Source organism: Limulus polyphemus, unplaced genomic scaffold, assembly GCF_000517525.1.
Source record: "Limulus polyphemus unplaced genomic scaffold, Limulus_polyphemus-2.1.2 Scaffold185, whole genome shotgun sequence".
Lineage (NCBI taxonomy): Eukaryota > Metazoa > Arthropoda > Merostomata > Xiphosura > Limulidae > Limulus > Limulus polyphemus.
Window position 1 is genome coordinate 265,001 of NW_013665795.1, and position 14,208 is coordinate 279,208.

A 14,208-nucleotide genomic window follows, 5' to 3' on the forward strand; every position below is an offset into this window, starting at 1 on the left:
ACATATAATATAGTGTCTACTCACACATAATAGAAAGTAAAGTAAATAATTAGTACGACGCGACGATATGTGTGTGGTGGTCGGTCTCCCACCCCACCCCCCGGCTAAGGGCTTGAGGCAGCATTAATATGGTGTTCGAAACAAGCCCCACCGTTACATAAATATCTGAAACGAACATAATGTTTGTTTTATGTTTTTGTTTGAACAAAATGCTACACAATGAACTATTTACGCTCTGTCCACTGCGGTGAAACGAACCTCGAATTTTTCCCGTTGTAAGGCTGTAAACTTGCCGCTGACCCATGGGAAGACCCGAGCAAAATACAGCTATTTGTAATTTTGAAATGTGTGTATAGTTTATATCTGCTATACTTAGGAGCAGTTTGAAGGTCAGACGGGCCTGGGGCTAAATTTTTCTACTGGACCTATTATGACCGCAACTAAAAACTAAGGTTAAAAACAGACAAACAACTTAACCTCAAAAGGGCCTTGTTTTTAACCCGAGCCTTGGGCTACAACTCCAATAGCTCCCGCCTTAATCCGCCCCCTGGCTATACCTGTGAATATAATGTGGACAAAATAAAATATTTTCAAAATCCCCTACACAAATTTAGTTATTTCGTAAGATTACCTTAAGGTATTATTGAAACAGTTCATAGTTTGGAACGTACGCCATTACAACCTTGAGAAGTTAAAAATGAATTACTTTTATTACAAAAAATTGCTTTTCATACTTTTAAAACTGTTGGGACGAAAAGGATTTTCTGAGAAAGTGTTCTCAAATCCAAACACGGTATGTTTGAGCTAGTCAAACAAATTGTGTATTTACGTATGTGCGTTCGTAAATGTCTCTTGTACTTTTTCAATCTCTAGAGCAGTAGATTAGCTAATTGCAAAGAAAACAAAATTCTCAAAGTGAAACGTATTTCAGTAAATGTAGCAACTTCCTTATTCCTAAGAAACATATATATATATTTATGTATACTGCAAGAAATTATTTGTGGTGGTGCCCGTGTTGTGCCGAGACAATCTTTTCTTGTTATCTTGCAGTAATTCTTTTTAGTGGCACATAGTGTAAAATATGAGCAAATAGCTTTGACACGCATGAAAGTTAATCGCGAGGTGTAATTTTTAACTGCAATGATAGGTATTGTAAAGGATTTTTGTAGATGGTAAGGGTTAAAGTTAACTGGTTATGTTATGGCTTACGATGGAGAAATGTATCAAGATCATTGGTTACCGTTCAGTTCAACGTTGTATCAGATATATGTATAAATCATAGCCGGATTATCCATAATGTCCGGGACAATATCCTAAAAAAAAAATCAAACTGTTTTTTTTTGTTCATATTAATCCTTCACCAAAAATGTTTTTGATTTTTATATTTTTAACTAAGTTTGGCGATAACCAATCTCTATACAATAAAGAATATTATATACATTGTTTAACTTTTATATCGTGATTGAGTTTTATCATTTTGACTAAGTATAAATGAATTTATTAAGCCGGAGATTCGAGGGTCTATTACGATGCATTTCGTTTTGTTTGGCTGTTTAATACTTTTGTTGTTTTTATCGGTTTAAACATGTTGATTTTCACATAGCTAGACGATTTTTGATATGAATTTGATCGTTCATAAAGGTTGTGATATAAAAAGTATATGGTGTGTTTGGTTAATCCAGCACGGGTATACATCCTATCCACGTAGCTATATGTATTAAATTGGGTTTAAAAAAAAAGGTCTAGTGTCAAATAAAATTGATAGCCCTGAGAAGTTCTAAAAATGACTACCAATGTACGAAATACTAAAGTGTGCATTTCAACAATGAACTCCAACTCTCAAGGGTAATTGTTTCAACCATTTTTTCAAACTTTTCAGCCCGTTTCAAAATATCACTCATAATAATAGGTCAACTGCAAAGAAAATGTTATGTACATAATTTGGTATTATAAAAACAGTTGTTAAAGTATTGGTAATATTTATAAGCAGATACGTTTTTTTTTTCAAGGGTGCAATTTCCAAAATATTATTTACTTTTACGAACAAATTTTTTATACTAATTTCATTAGTCAATCTTAACAGCTACTTTTTCAGTCTCTTAATTCTTATTTAACCACAGAATGTGATACAGAAAATATTTTAATATATTCTATTATGATACATGAAATGCTAATATTTCAAATATTTTAATATTTAATAGTGGTTCTTTCTAAACTCTTTTTGGTAAAAAAACAACAACAAAAACTTGCAGGTCATTAAGTTTAGTATACTGTTGAATTCCTTACTCCATCTTATATCTAACAACATGATATTAACAGACCCAAGTGTCTTCATAGAATGATGAATTCATGTCTTAATTCAATTTACTAAGTGATACTATATAGAATAAATATTCTTCCTTCATGATAGAAATTTGAAGCACCAGAAATGTGAAACTGAAATATTAACCCAAATTATAAGAAAGCATTTTTGTTAAATTATATAAGATAAAATCAAACATTTGAAGAGAGACTTGAGATGCTTGACACACAAATGCACAATTTTCTGTACACTGGTTTATAATTTAGAAACCTGGATGGCAGTTGGTCATTCTGTACTTTAATGTTTCACAAACAAAACTGTTAAATCAGATCTGAAAGTTCAGGAGTCATTTTGTTGAATCAATAAAATTTGTTTCAAATATGTTCGTAAGTGTTGGAATAATAATTTGCCATGTTAGCTGAAAATAACTACTTACATACTCTTCAACTGCCCTTAAAAACTACACTGATACTCCTGTAAAATCATAAAGCAACAGCACAAAAATAAAATACCAGAAGATTGTATCTTGCCTAATAACATGATGTTTATTTATTCAATCACTAATTAACATACAAAAAAACATTCAATTAATGCTTGAAGAAAACAGCCTGACACTAATATTTCTCATAGAAGCAAAACAAGGTGTGACTTTCAAGTTTCATAATTATTTAGTTATCAAGCTCTACATCTCTTATCTGCAACCTGACACTCCAGAAAAATGTTTTCTTGACCACCATTTTAAAACACCATATTCAATATAGGAAATGCTCTGTTGCTGTAAGCATTTTTTTGTTACAAATATCCGTTTTTTTTGCTATATATTATACAAAGTGAACCACAAATTTGGGCTCCTATCAAAGAAATGTTAATGATAGTATTACAACTCTTGTATATTTTCTTAAAAAGAAAATTTACATTTCACAGCTAGTAACATTACACCGATACATTTTATTTGTGTCCAATGAATATATGAGAAACAATGAAAATACCAACACTAATACTATATAACTTTACTAATTTACACAGTGGTTCTTAGAGCATGATTTGACATTTCTATTAGTTGTCATATAAACAATATTCATGTTAGTATATAGAATCACTACCACTTTTTACAGCATATTTAGTGGAATAAAATAAAGACTCATTTTTAAAGGCACTATGGAAAAATATTTCTTCGATGTAAAACTGATTTCATTTTCATATATCAAATTAGGATATTTTAATGAATTTAATACTATATAATGAAAATATATAATTTTGAAACATAAAATTAAATATTACTATTATTGCAAGATTATAAAAATTCGTGATGATTTAAATAACTGGCATATTTAAATTCATTGTGACATTTTACAAAGAGTTTGTCATGAGTATTAAATTAAGTATTGTTTACTTCAGTGGTTTCTAAAATTATTTACACTGCCAGTACTTTTATTAGTGCAGTGAATGCTGAAATACTTTTGAATTAAAGCAATAAACCAGCTTGGTAGAAATTAAATTCCAAACAGAACCCTTAAGTGGTAAAACTTTCATAAAAATATTTATTGGTGCAGCCATAATGGCTTTATTTGTCATTAAAGTAAAAGAGTGGCTGTAATAGATTCATACTGAAATAAGGAGGTGGTTGTTAAGGATGATGGCCAATACTTGAAAGAGGAGTTGGCTACTGTAACAATTTATTGTTGAAATTAAGATTTGGTTGCTGTTGGGCACTGTTGTTCAAATAAGGTAAAGCAAGTCTTGGAGATTGGTTATTACAGTATAAAGATGGTGATAACGGTGGTGGTGATAGATGAAAGTTATTTTCTGGGAAAGGATGCTGTGGTGGTGGATGACGTAGTAAACTTTCATTATGAGCAGAAGTACAGGAAGATGCAAAATTAGTACTTTCCCAATAAGGAGCAGCAGAAGGAATTCCCCGTGGAAAATTGAATTGTCTATTCCATGACTCAGGTGGTAGATGTTTGTAAGGTCCTCTAGGGGGAGGTGGAATAGGATATTCATTAAAGGTATTTGAGACCAGATGAAGAAGCGGTCTAGGGCCATCGGGACAAGGACGTAACAATGGCCGTCCAGGAAAAGTTGGAAACCGAGGAGCACAACCAAATTCTGGACGAGGTGCTTGGAACTGGTATAATGGAGGTGGTGGTTGTAGTGGACCCCTAATGGAGCTGTGTCTAAGCACTCGGCATCGAAATTCAAGTCTTGGTCTGAGGAATGGGTTTCTAACATTTGATGATCTCTGTAGATGACTGTGTCCAGAATTCTTATCTTAAATAGGAAAACAAAATTGTGCAGCAAGTATACACTACATCAGATTAAGCATTTTAAAAAAATTCCAAAATTCCTGAAAGAAATAAAAACCTTACAAAGAATAAGAATTACCTTTGTGAATGAAAATTTTTTTAACCTGTATCTTCGTGAACTTCTTATTTTTCACACACAAAAAAAAATCATTTATCATAATTTCTCAAGATTTTCTTAAATTCTTTAGTGTTCTTATACATAAAAACTGAAAATGCTCAAATTTCAAACTGATTGGAAAGAAACTACAGTTTTACTGAAAACAGAAAAATAATTTCAATAACTAATGTTAATTATCAGTTATTTGAGAGACCATATGATAAATCATTGTCTTTTTGTTTTGTTTTACCAACATCAATATCCATTATTTGTTCATAAAACAAAGTGAGTGAAATTTCAGTATATATGAAGGTACTTTGGATTTGGGTAGTGCTTTTACTCTAACCTTTATTTTTGATATAGGATTGTTAATGGAGGGTGTTTCCTTTGTAAAAATACTTGAGAAAAACATATAGTTTTTACTTTATTTCATCGTTAATGACAACACAATCATTATCTCAAATATTTTTGAACTTAAATGCTCGATTTCATATAACACAAATTTGAACCATGTACTTTTATATACAATGTATTATTTTACATATATATTACTTTGTATTGCTCATAATATTTTACATAAAAAAAAATCACTAAAATTAATATGTACCATCAAAATGATGTTTTAATTCCTTTTTCTTTAATTGTTTTCCTTTTGGTTGCTCTTCAGTTGTTTTCTCACGATTACGGTTCTTTGAGACACGTTTTTGTTTGAATTTCTTTTCTTCGTCATCATCAGAAAATTCTTGGAACTGGGAGAAACAGTGTTTTCAAAGAATAAATAAACAATTATTATCAACTTTAGGAAATAAGAGATTCGTTTTTCAATATAGATTTCCAATGATTTTGTATTTCTAACAATATTTTGTGACAATCTGTATTTTGGTTATTTTCCTTCAAACGTGTGTTGTTGTTGTTGTTTTTACATCAAGTTCAATACACAATGTGTGGAAAGCAAATAAATAATAATTATAATTCAAGTATTTCTCATTTAGTAACTACACACATTAGGGCTGTACTTCTGTTCCTTTAATGCACTGATTTTTGTAATAAAAGATTTTCATAACTTGTATTTTAAAGTGTATAGATATTGTTGTGCTATAATTACGTTTTAAAATTTCTATATACTGGATTCATTACTTTGTCTTGAATTTTCTCTTACATTAACACTCACTTCATTGGGTAGTTCTGTGTTGTCCTTCCATGAAGCATCAGATCCTTTCAATCTGCAAAACATTCAAAATCTTAGGCACAAAAAAATGTAATAGAAATAAACTAATAAACTTCAATCTGCACAAGAATAAAGAAAATAAATTTATAATTCCTAACTGAATCAAAGTCTTTTAATATAAACGTTCAACTAACTGGTATGATACCACACACTGCTACACAATTTAGGTAATTTTATCCCAATACTATGAAACAAACTATTTAATGAGTTAATGCTAAATTTTCTATCAGCAGCTGTGTATTAAAACATAAAAAGTCCTGTTACTAAAGTAGAATAAATGCTTTCAATGTCACTAACTAACAATACTTTAAACGGATATAATGCAAATTCAAAACTACAAAAGTCTATGATAAGCAACAAACTATAAAAAGTAACATTGGTGTATAAAGACAATGTAAATTATGCAGAAAGAAATTTATTAGACTAAAATATTTAAACAAAACTGCAATGTAATCAAATAAAAAAAAGAATTCAAATCCAATAAAGCACAGAAAAACAAAATGTATGCAAATATTAAAAACACTCACATTACATCTGTGTTAAAATATCAAACTAAAGAGAAAAGTACATCATAAGTTGACCTATACTTTGTGAATTATTCCATTCTCTTCTGGAACAGATTAATTTAGTCTGTAATTCCTGACAATTTCAAGTTTTTTGTAGAAACATTTCTTTATTGCTAAGGGAAGGGAGTATTTAGTCAAGCCACTCCCCTTCATTACAGACAGGAGTGGAAATAACTAACAATGGGCACAGATTTCTGTAGAAATTTACAGAATCCCTGTCAGATTTGTTAAATCTTATTTATGTCATAACTTCAGTGTACTTCATACTTCCTCCAAGTGATTTTCAGAATATTTATGATACTGATGCTTTCTCTTTCGTATATCTCCAAATATGGAAAATGAAATATTTGAAACCATAATAGGTAAAAAATATAATAGATTACATGTAAAACACTTATAGACTAAGCTACAGTATGTAAAGAAACCTTTTTGCCAAGAAAAATCTTGCACCCTTCTAAATACACAAAAATTAAATTATTAGATAATGAATACATGTATTTCCTATTGTAAAACCTTTTAATATTTCATATTTAAAGTTGGTTTAGTTTATGAGACATTGCACAGTAGACTATACTACATGTATAGTTTCAACAATGGTGAGATGTTCAAAGTAGCTGGCTAATATCTTTTTTTTTTGCTTTAGCTGCTTGTTGTTCTCGATCATTACACATTAATTTCACATGTGCTTGCTCAAAGTAAAGACAGTTGTATAGTAGAGGGGTGCGCAATACAATTTTTACACCTAGCAAAATATTGAGCTAATAAAGTTACATTCTGGAGATATATGTCATTATTTTATTTACAAGTATAAGGTATATTTTGTGTAAAATATACCCTTGTTTAACAAAAATGTATTATACCTCTATTTGTCCAATAATAATTATTTTTTTAACACTTATTTTCCTATCATAAGTATGTAATAGGAATAATTAGTGAGTAATAAAAGTACTCTAATATAATATCAACCACCTGCCAATTCCTTTGCATGACACAAAAAATGTAATATTAGTTTTCAGTTATTATCATGCATATTAGTGTGCTGTTATATTATTAAAAAAACACTGGAAATAAAAATCTGTTTCCAATATTATGTGTACTTTAAGATCAATAGCCACATGTAAAATTAAATTCTAAAATATCAAAAATTCATACTTGCGTAATTGTTCTACAAACACATAGCTGGTGATATCTTCATGTGTAGGGGCATAATACACTGGCAAGCCTATCAAAATTTCTTTTTCCACAATTTCATCATGATTGTTAAATCTCACTGCATATGATGGCTGTAGAACAGGTCCAAAAACATCAAAAATCTGAAAGAAAGTTGTTAAAAATTTTTTATGTATTTTCTACAACAATAACAAGTTTTGCCTAAATACTTTTTACTTGGTTAACATGGTGTCTGAATTGAAACTACAAATGCATTTCAAATTCTTATTTATTCAGAATTCAAACAAAAATTAGAGTACTCAGAGTATCACATCGTGCATGGGAGTAAAATATAACCTTTAAGTAGGCTTCCTATTAAAAACAAAACCAGACAAACATGAAATCAACTCCCTGCAAAAGAAGAAAAAAAAGTAAAATAAAGCAAATGAATGCAATATAATTAACACATATAAAAACTAAACGTATTATAAAAGTTAGAATAAAAGAGCAATTGAGTAACAAGAACAAGTAAATAAATCTATAAACTTGATTTTTAAGTCATGGCTTGTGTAGTACAGGATGGTGCTATGTGCCTGCTACCCTTTTAGTTAAGACATAAATTTTTCAAATTTATTGTTTTTCATAGTTCTCTGTTTGAATGCTAAGATTCACTCAAGTAACACTTTAATTTTCCTTGTTTTGAAAGCATGCAAAATGTGGGTTTTCTAGCTGGAAATTAACCAACTTTCTTGGAAGGAAGATAACTGTGACGTTTGAAAATAAAGTTAATTTTCCTGTCAGCAGACCTATAACCCAGTGGATGAGAGAGAGGTCACTGAGGGTTTGGGCCACTTCCCAGATTATTCCAAATAGGTCACTGTCTGATATGAGAAGATTTATGGACAGGCTTGATACTGAAGCTGCATGAACCAGAGCTTGATTTGATAAAGTTTTTGATGATTGATTGGTTGAGATAATAATCTAGTGGTTAGGGCAGTCATTGACTTGCACAATCACTAAACGAAGGAAAATGGCAATGCTTACTTTCCAAGCTACCGAACATTTTTACCTTGTGTCATTTCCAATATGATTATCAAAGCTAGGATGATCATTTGGTTGTACCACCACCAACTAAAAGGACTTTGTGACCCTTACTTTCCAAGATCCTGGGTGAAAATATAAAATGTCATGTATGTATTACATGGTACAATTACCACTTGTGTATCATGCTAGGACATTGTTGATTCAAAGACCATAGACTGAAAGAATGTTGTGACCCCTTGATTTTCAAAAGGCCAAGTGATATTCCCTTTGAAGATCATCACCCTTTTCAGGGTAGTTATAGTTCTCCCAAACTGGCAGTGGGATTTCTTTTGGAAAGGCCTTACATGTACCTTAAACTTACCTTGGTAAAAAAATTGCTGACTGAAAGGGCTTAGCAACCTTTGCTTTCCAAGCTGCCGAGTGGTAGTGGAAGATGCCATGTATGTACTACATAGTGCAAACTACCACTCATGCATCATGCTAGGATAGTTGTTGGTTGAAAGACAAACAACTGTAAGGGTGTTGTGACCCCTTAACTTCCTAATGCTCAAGTGATTTCTCTTGTGAAGATCACCATCCTTTTCATAGTAGCCATGGTTCTCCCAGACACGTAGCAGGGTTTATCTTGGAAATGACTTGCCTGTACACTTAAATGTGCATAACTGTTACATGAAGAGTGAGAAGCAGAAAGTGAAGTGAGCAACCTTTCAGTGGTATAAGTCATGTTTCACTGAGTTGCCAACGTTTAGTTTTCTGTGAAGCTACACAAGTAAATCGATTTGTGTTAGGACTATACAGCGACTTAACAGTCTACAGTTGGTGTCCAGTTAAAACAGTGAATGCCCATTTACTGTCATCTGATGTATTTAGCAAGCACTGATAAGGGATTGAAATGATATACAAGGTAGAGACAGTGCAAGTGACATGACTGGCACATGGTTTGGTTAATTTTCACCAGAAAGTTTATTTTGTGAGGTCTGTGAAAGTGTTGAGTTGTGCCACTCACAAATGGTAAAAGTTACCAATTCTTAAATATGGTAATTCAGATTATGGAAGTAGACTCTGTAGATTACCATGGTAATGGCACACATGCCTGAGGCAATCTGTTAAAAGCTACATGTACATGTTTCAGTCTCATATGTATGCAAGTGTTTGGATTTATATGTATGCTAGGTTTAGCATATATGTATGAAACTCCACACAGTCATTCATAATTGTTTAACAAAAAATGAATCAGATACCGAGAACGAGGAAAAACTTGATTGCAAATACTAATTTGATATGAATTTGGATAGAGTTATGAAGTTAAGTGTGGGTACTAGCTTGTAAGGCATTATTTGAAGACACAGTGAACTATTTTTGTAATTTAAACTTGTTTGAATGTTTTGAAATGTTCAGCAGTTATTGGGTTTTCTTGAAATGGAGACGAGTAATGGAGGTCTCAAACTACACCTGTAGGTAACTACAGTTGTACTTGTGTTTTATGAGCATTGGCTGACATTATTTCAGTTGAATAGAGCTGGAATGTGAGTGCTTAAGGTGGAACTATCTGTGAAAACTGAAATTGACAAACACTATAACTGGCATAACAAATGTAAGGTGGTTGTACCCAGGTTTTGTTTGATTATAATGAAATATTTTTGTAACTTCAGTTCTGAATAACTATGTGAAAGGTTCTCTTTTCATTTCATGTTTAGGGTTTAATCTAACTTATAGGAAGGACATACAAAACCTATAAGAGGTTTTAAATAGACTTCATCTTGCTCTTATCAGTTCGACACAGAACTAAGCACTTATCTTTGTTTGTTTTTTTGTAAATGTGGTAGAGTGTTAATTTCATTGAGAAATGTTATTCATAGAAATGTTTGTCAGTGATGTGTTTTTTGTTTTTGTTAACAACAACGTTGAGTTGACAACTTTTCCATAATGATGATGATAACGACCCCACAACAATTAGAAAAACTGATTAAGACTATATGAAACTAGCTTTTTGACAACAACTCTGTATAGTACACACTATAGGAGAAATATAGATATATTAAGAAATGTCTTACTTTGTAACAGTATGTTATAAAGAGGTTTACAAATATCTACTGTTGAAACTGTTGGTCTGCAGTCAGAAATAAATAAGAAAATTTAAACATAAGAGCTCTCAGAGCACGTTAGTCAACAGACATTGAACACACTCATCTGCACTAAAATAACAGCCCTTGTATGTTACCTGTTCATACATAAAATTACATAAGAAAAGCAAAAGAATTTGAAAACAAAACCTGAAATTGTAAAACATTTTTAAAAACTGTTATTTTTATGATTGAGAAGGAACTATACAAGAAAATGGAAACTAAAAATAAGCTACGGAATATACAAAAACCAGTATATGAACAACTGGACATCCAATGAGCTGTTAACAGAATTAGTTTGCAAAACATGTCTGGGTTAAAAAAGAAAGAATCTGCACAAACCTTGTATATAATTAGCTAATGTTATTTGCCATAAAAACTTGATCATCACTATGTAACCACTACTACTAGAATATTAAACAGGAAATCTAACAGTGCATATAAATCTCAAGAATGTGGTAAAGAAGAAACATGACAATTCACTTATTAACATAAACTGTAGAAAACTATGTCATGTTCTGATGTCTAGTTTCAATACATCTCACAATGTCTCAGGACAATATACTAAGTATCATTATGACATTCATGCTATCAAGATATGTTTGTCAAGGAGGCTCTGTCTATGCAACAAGCCCTCGACCTTTGACAGAGTCTTCATCTATTTTGTCTTACTTAACATTAGTACAAAGATAAGACTATATACGGACACACAGCTATCAGCATACACACAATGGAACAAATACTGACATAAGACAAAGAACAAAAAATACTTATTGTTATGTGTAAGTTTCTTTTATAAATCCTTGGAAGTGCAAAACACTATTACATGTGCCAGTATGTATGTGAACTAAAAAATATCACAAAATTACAAGTGATTAATTCAATGACTTGGCTAAATCTTTTGGCCACTTTTGTCAACTAGATTAAGAAGACAACAAAAAATTCAATGACTAAAACTAAAATTATACTAATTGTCATTAATAAGACTATGACTAAAACGAAAATTATACTAATTGTCGTTAATAAGACTGACTAAAACTAAAATTATACTAATTGTCATTAATAAGACTATGACAAACTAAAATTATACTAATTGTCATTAATAAGACTATGACTAAAACTAAAATTATACTAATTGTCATTAATAAGACTATGACTAAAACTAAAATTATACTAACTGTCATTAATAAAACTATGACTAAAACAAAAAAATCCACCTAAATTAACAACACTGTTGTAGTGTATTATTGTATTGTGATTATGTTTTTGTAAATACAGTGGAACTCCATGATAACATGATAGTTGGGGTCAAGAAAATGTAATTGTTTCCTCTCATCCCCCCATCCACCCAGTATCCTGCCTGCTTTCACATTACTGACTTTTTGATGCTTACACTGCATGTTAGGCTTTAAAAACTAATTATTGCATCAAAAGTGGTGAGAGTAAGATCTGGTAGCATCTTGAAAAAAAGCCCCATTTCATCAAAATTGTAATGTTGTCCTGGACTATAGCTACGCTCTTCTAACAATGATTTCAGTGTTTCTGGGTATGAGTTGGAAGCTGTACTATCTGCCAAGCAAATTTAACCACATATTGGCTTATGGCATGGCATTTTTTAAATCAACTGAAGAACCTATTGTTGGCTTTGAATTGGCCTTACTGATATCATGATCAAATTTTTTTTGTTAACAATAATAAAGGACATGATATCCTTTAGCATGTGATTTCTGCTTTCAGTTAGTCTAGAGGAAAAAAAGAAAATTTACATATTAAAAGGTTTTTGACGACAAAGGAAGATTTTAAACATATAATTTCAGGAACAATTTTTTTCTGATTGTTCTTTTGCAGCAAAGATACATAAGTGGGCTATCTGCACTCTTGCAGGAATTAAATATTTCATGATTGAAAAAGAATGCCTAAATCAACTACAGTTTATATACATACTATAAAGCTTGACATATATCATTTGAATTTCTTCCCCTTTTGTTTAATTTTGTATTGATTTACACATTTTACATTCTTTTTTTATCTACCAAGTTTCCTTTAAGTTTCATACATTGCTTGGTAATCTACACATACAAACTGTTTATATTTTACATGCTTTATAATGGTGTTATAGTGTTTATTCTTTCAAGTACTTAGACATAATGACAACACATTAATTTTTTTTTTTTTGCTATACTATATAACAGCAAAAGAAATATCACCTGTCCCAGTGGTTTGCCACCAGCAAGGAAAAGAACAGAGTCCAAATCAAGTGCAGGCATATTTTGTAAGGATTGCACTACAACTGCAAAAGACATAAATTGTAACTGTTACGAAACGAAACAATTCGGTTTACAATATCAAAAAGATAACTCACAGCTTATAGAGCAGTTAAACGTGGAATCTAATAAGTGACAACTTTTTATAAAAGTAGAAGCAGTTTAGTAGCATTTTCTTTAATGTCCATCTCAGGTCTCAGCTTGTGAATAAGCAAGTTCTCCTTTATACAAAGAACTTTCTCATTTACGAGCTGAAGCCTGAGATTAACATTAAGGAAAATGCTGCTGAATTACTTCTAAACTTGGAATCTCTCATGCTATCACAGTTTATTCAAGTGAGAAGTTTCTTAAATATTTTCTATAAAAACAAAACATTCAACTAGAATATTTAATGCATATATAGTGTTTGGTTATCATTGGTAATTTTTTTATTTAATCTGGTAACTTCGTTGCCCACAAAAGATAATTCAGCAATAGAAAAGTTACATTTTAAAGCTGATAGCAAATAAAAGCATATTTATAATACTTTCTTTATTTTAGTTTCCATTGCTAAACTAAAGCATAGATATTCCAATGAATATTGTTGCAGCATTTCATAAAACTACCTGTAAATAAACCAAAGCTTCAAAGTTCAGAAGGAAATTTTAACATCTGCTCAAGTTCCTCAAGAGAATTAATGTCAAGCAAGATATATTAGCTAAAGTTACTATTATTTCTTGGCTGAATTTAAATCTTATGAAACCATGCTAAAATTTATATTATATATATACTGGGCAAAAAAAGTCATACAAACATTACAATTTTTAATAATCACTTAGTTTTGTACCAGCACACAATGCAATCCCATTCAGTTTAATAATCACTTAGTTTTGTACCAGCACACAATGCAATCCCATTCAGTTTAATAATCATGCCTGGTTAGTTACCACCACTTTTCATGGCATACTTCATTTTCCTTAAGCCATATATTTCATACCAAGGTTTTTAAATCAGATGTAAAGAAAGCTTTAAGGACAAACAATCCACCATGCATGCTCAGCTATACGAATCACTTTGTTGTCAAACACCATTTTCAACTCATGTATTTGTTGTTGAAAATAATATACCTCAACCGGTTAAAATTCTTGTT

The 14,208-nt window shown here is 30.9% G+C and overlaps 1 protein-coding gene across 1 annotated transcript in view; it reads left to right on the top strand.

The window, feature by feature from the left end:
- LOC106478146 (calcium-activated potassium channel slowpoke-like) overlaps positions 1-13,101 on the top strand; it is a 96,160-nt gene extending 83,059 nt beyond the window's left edge. Inside the window, exon 27 of the mRNA XM_022381680.1 lies at positions 13,008-13,101. Within this exon, the coding sequence (XP_022237388.1) occupies positions 13,008-13,091 (84 nt within the window). The 3' untranslated portion in view covers positions 13,092-13,101. The remainder of the gene's footprint in view (positions 1-13,007) is intronic.
- The last annotated feature ends 1,107 nt before the right edge of the window (positions 13,102-14,208 follow it).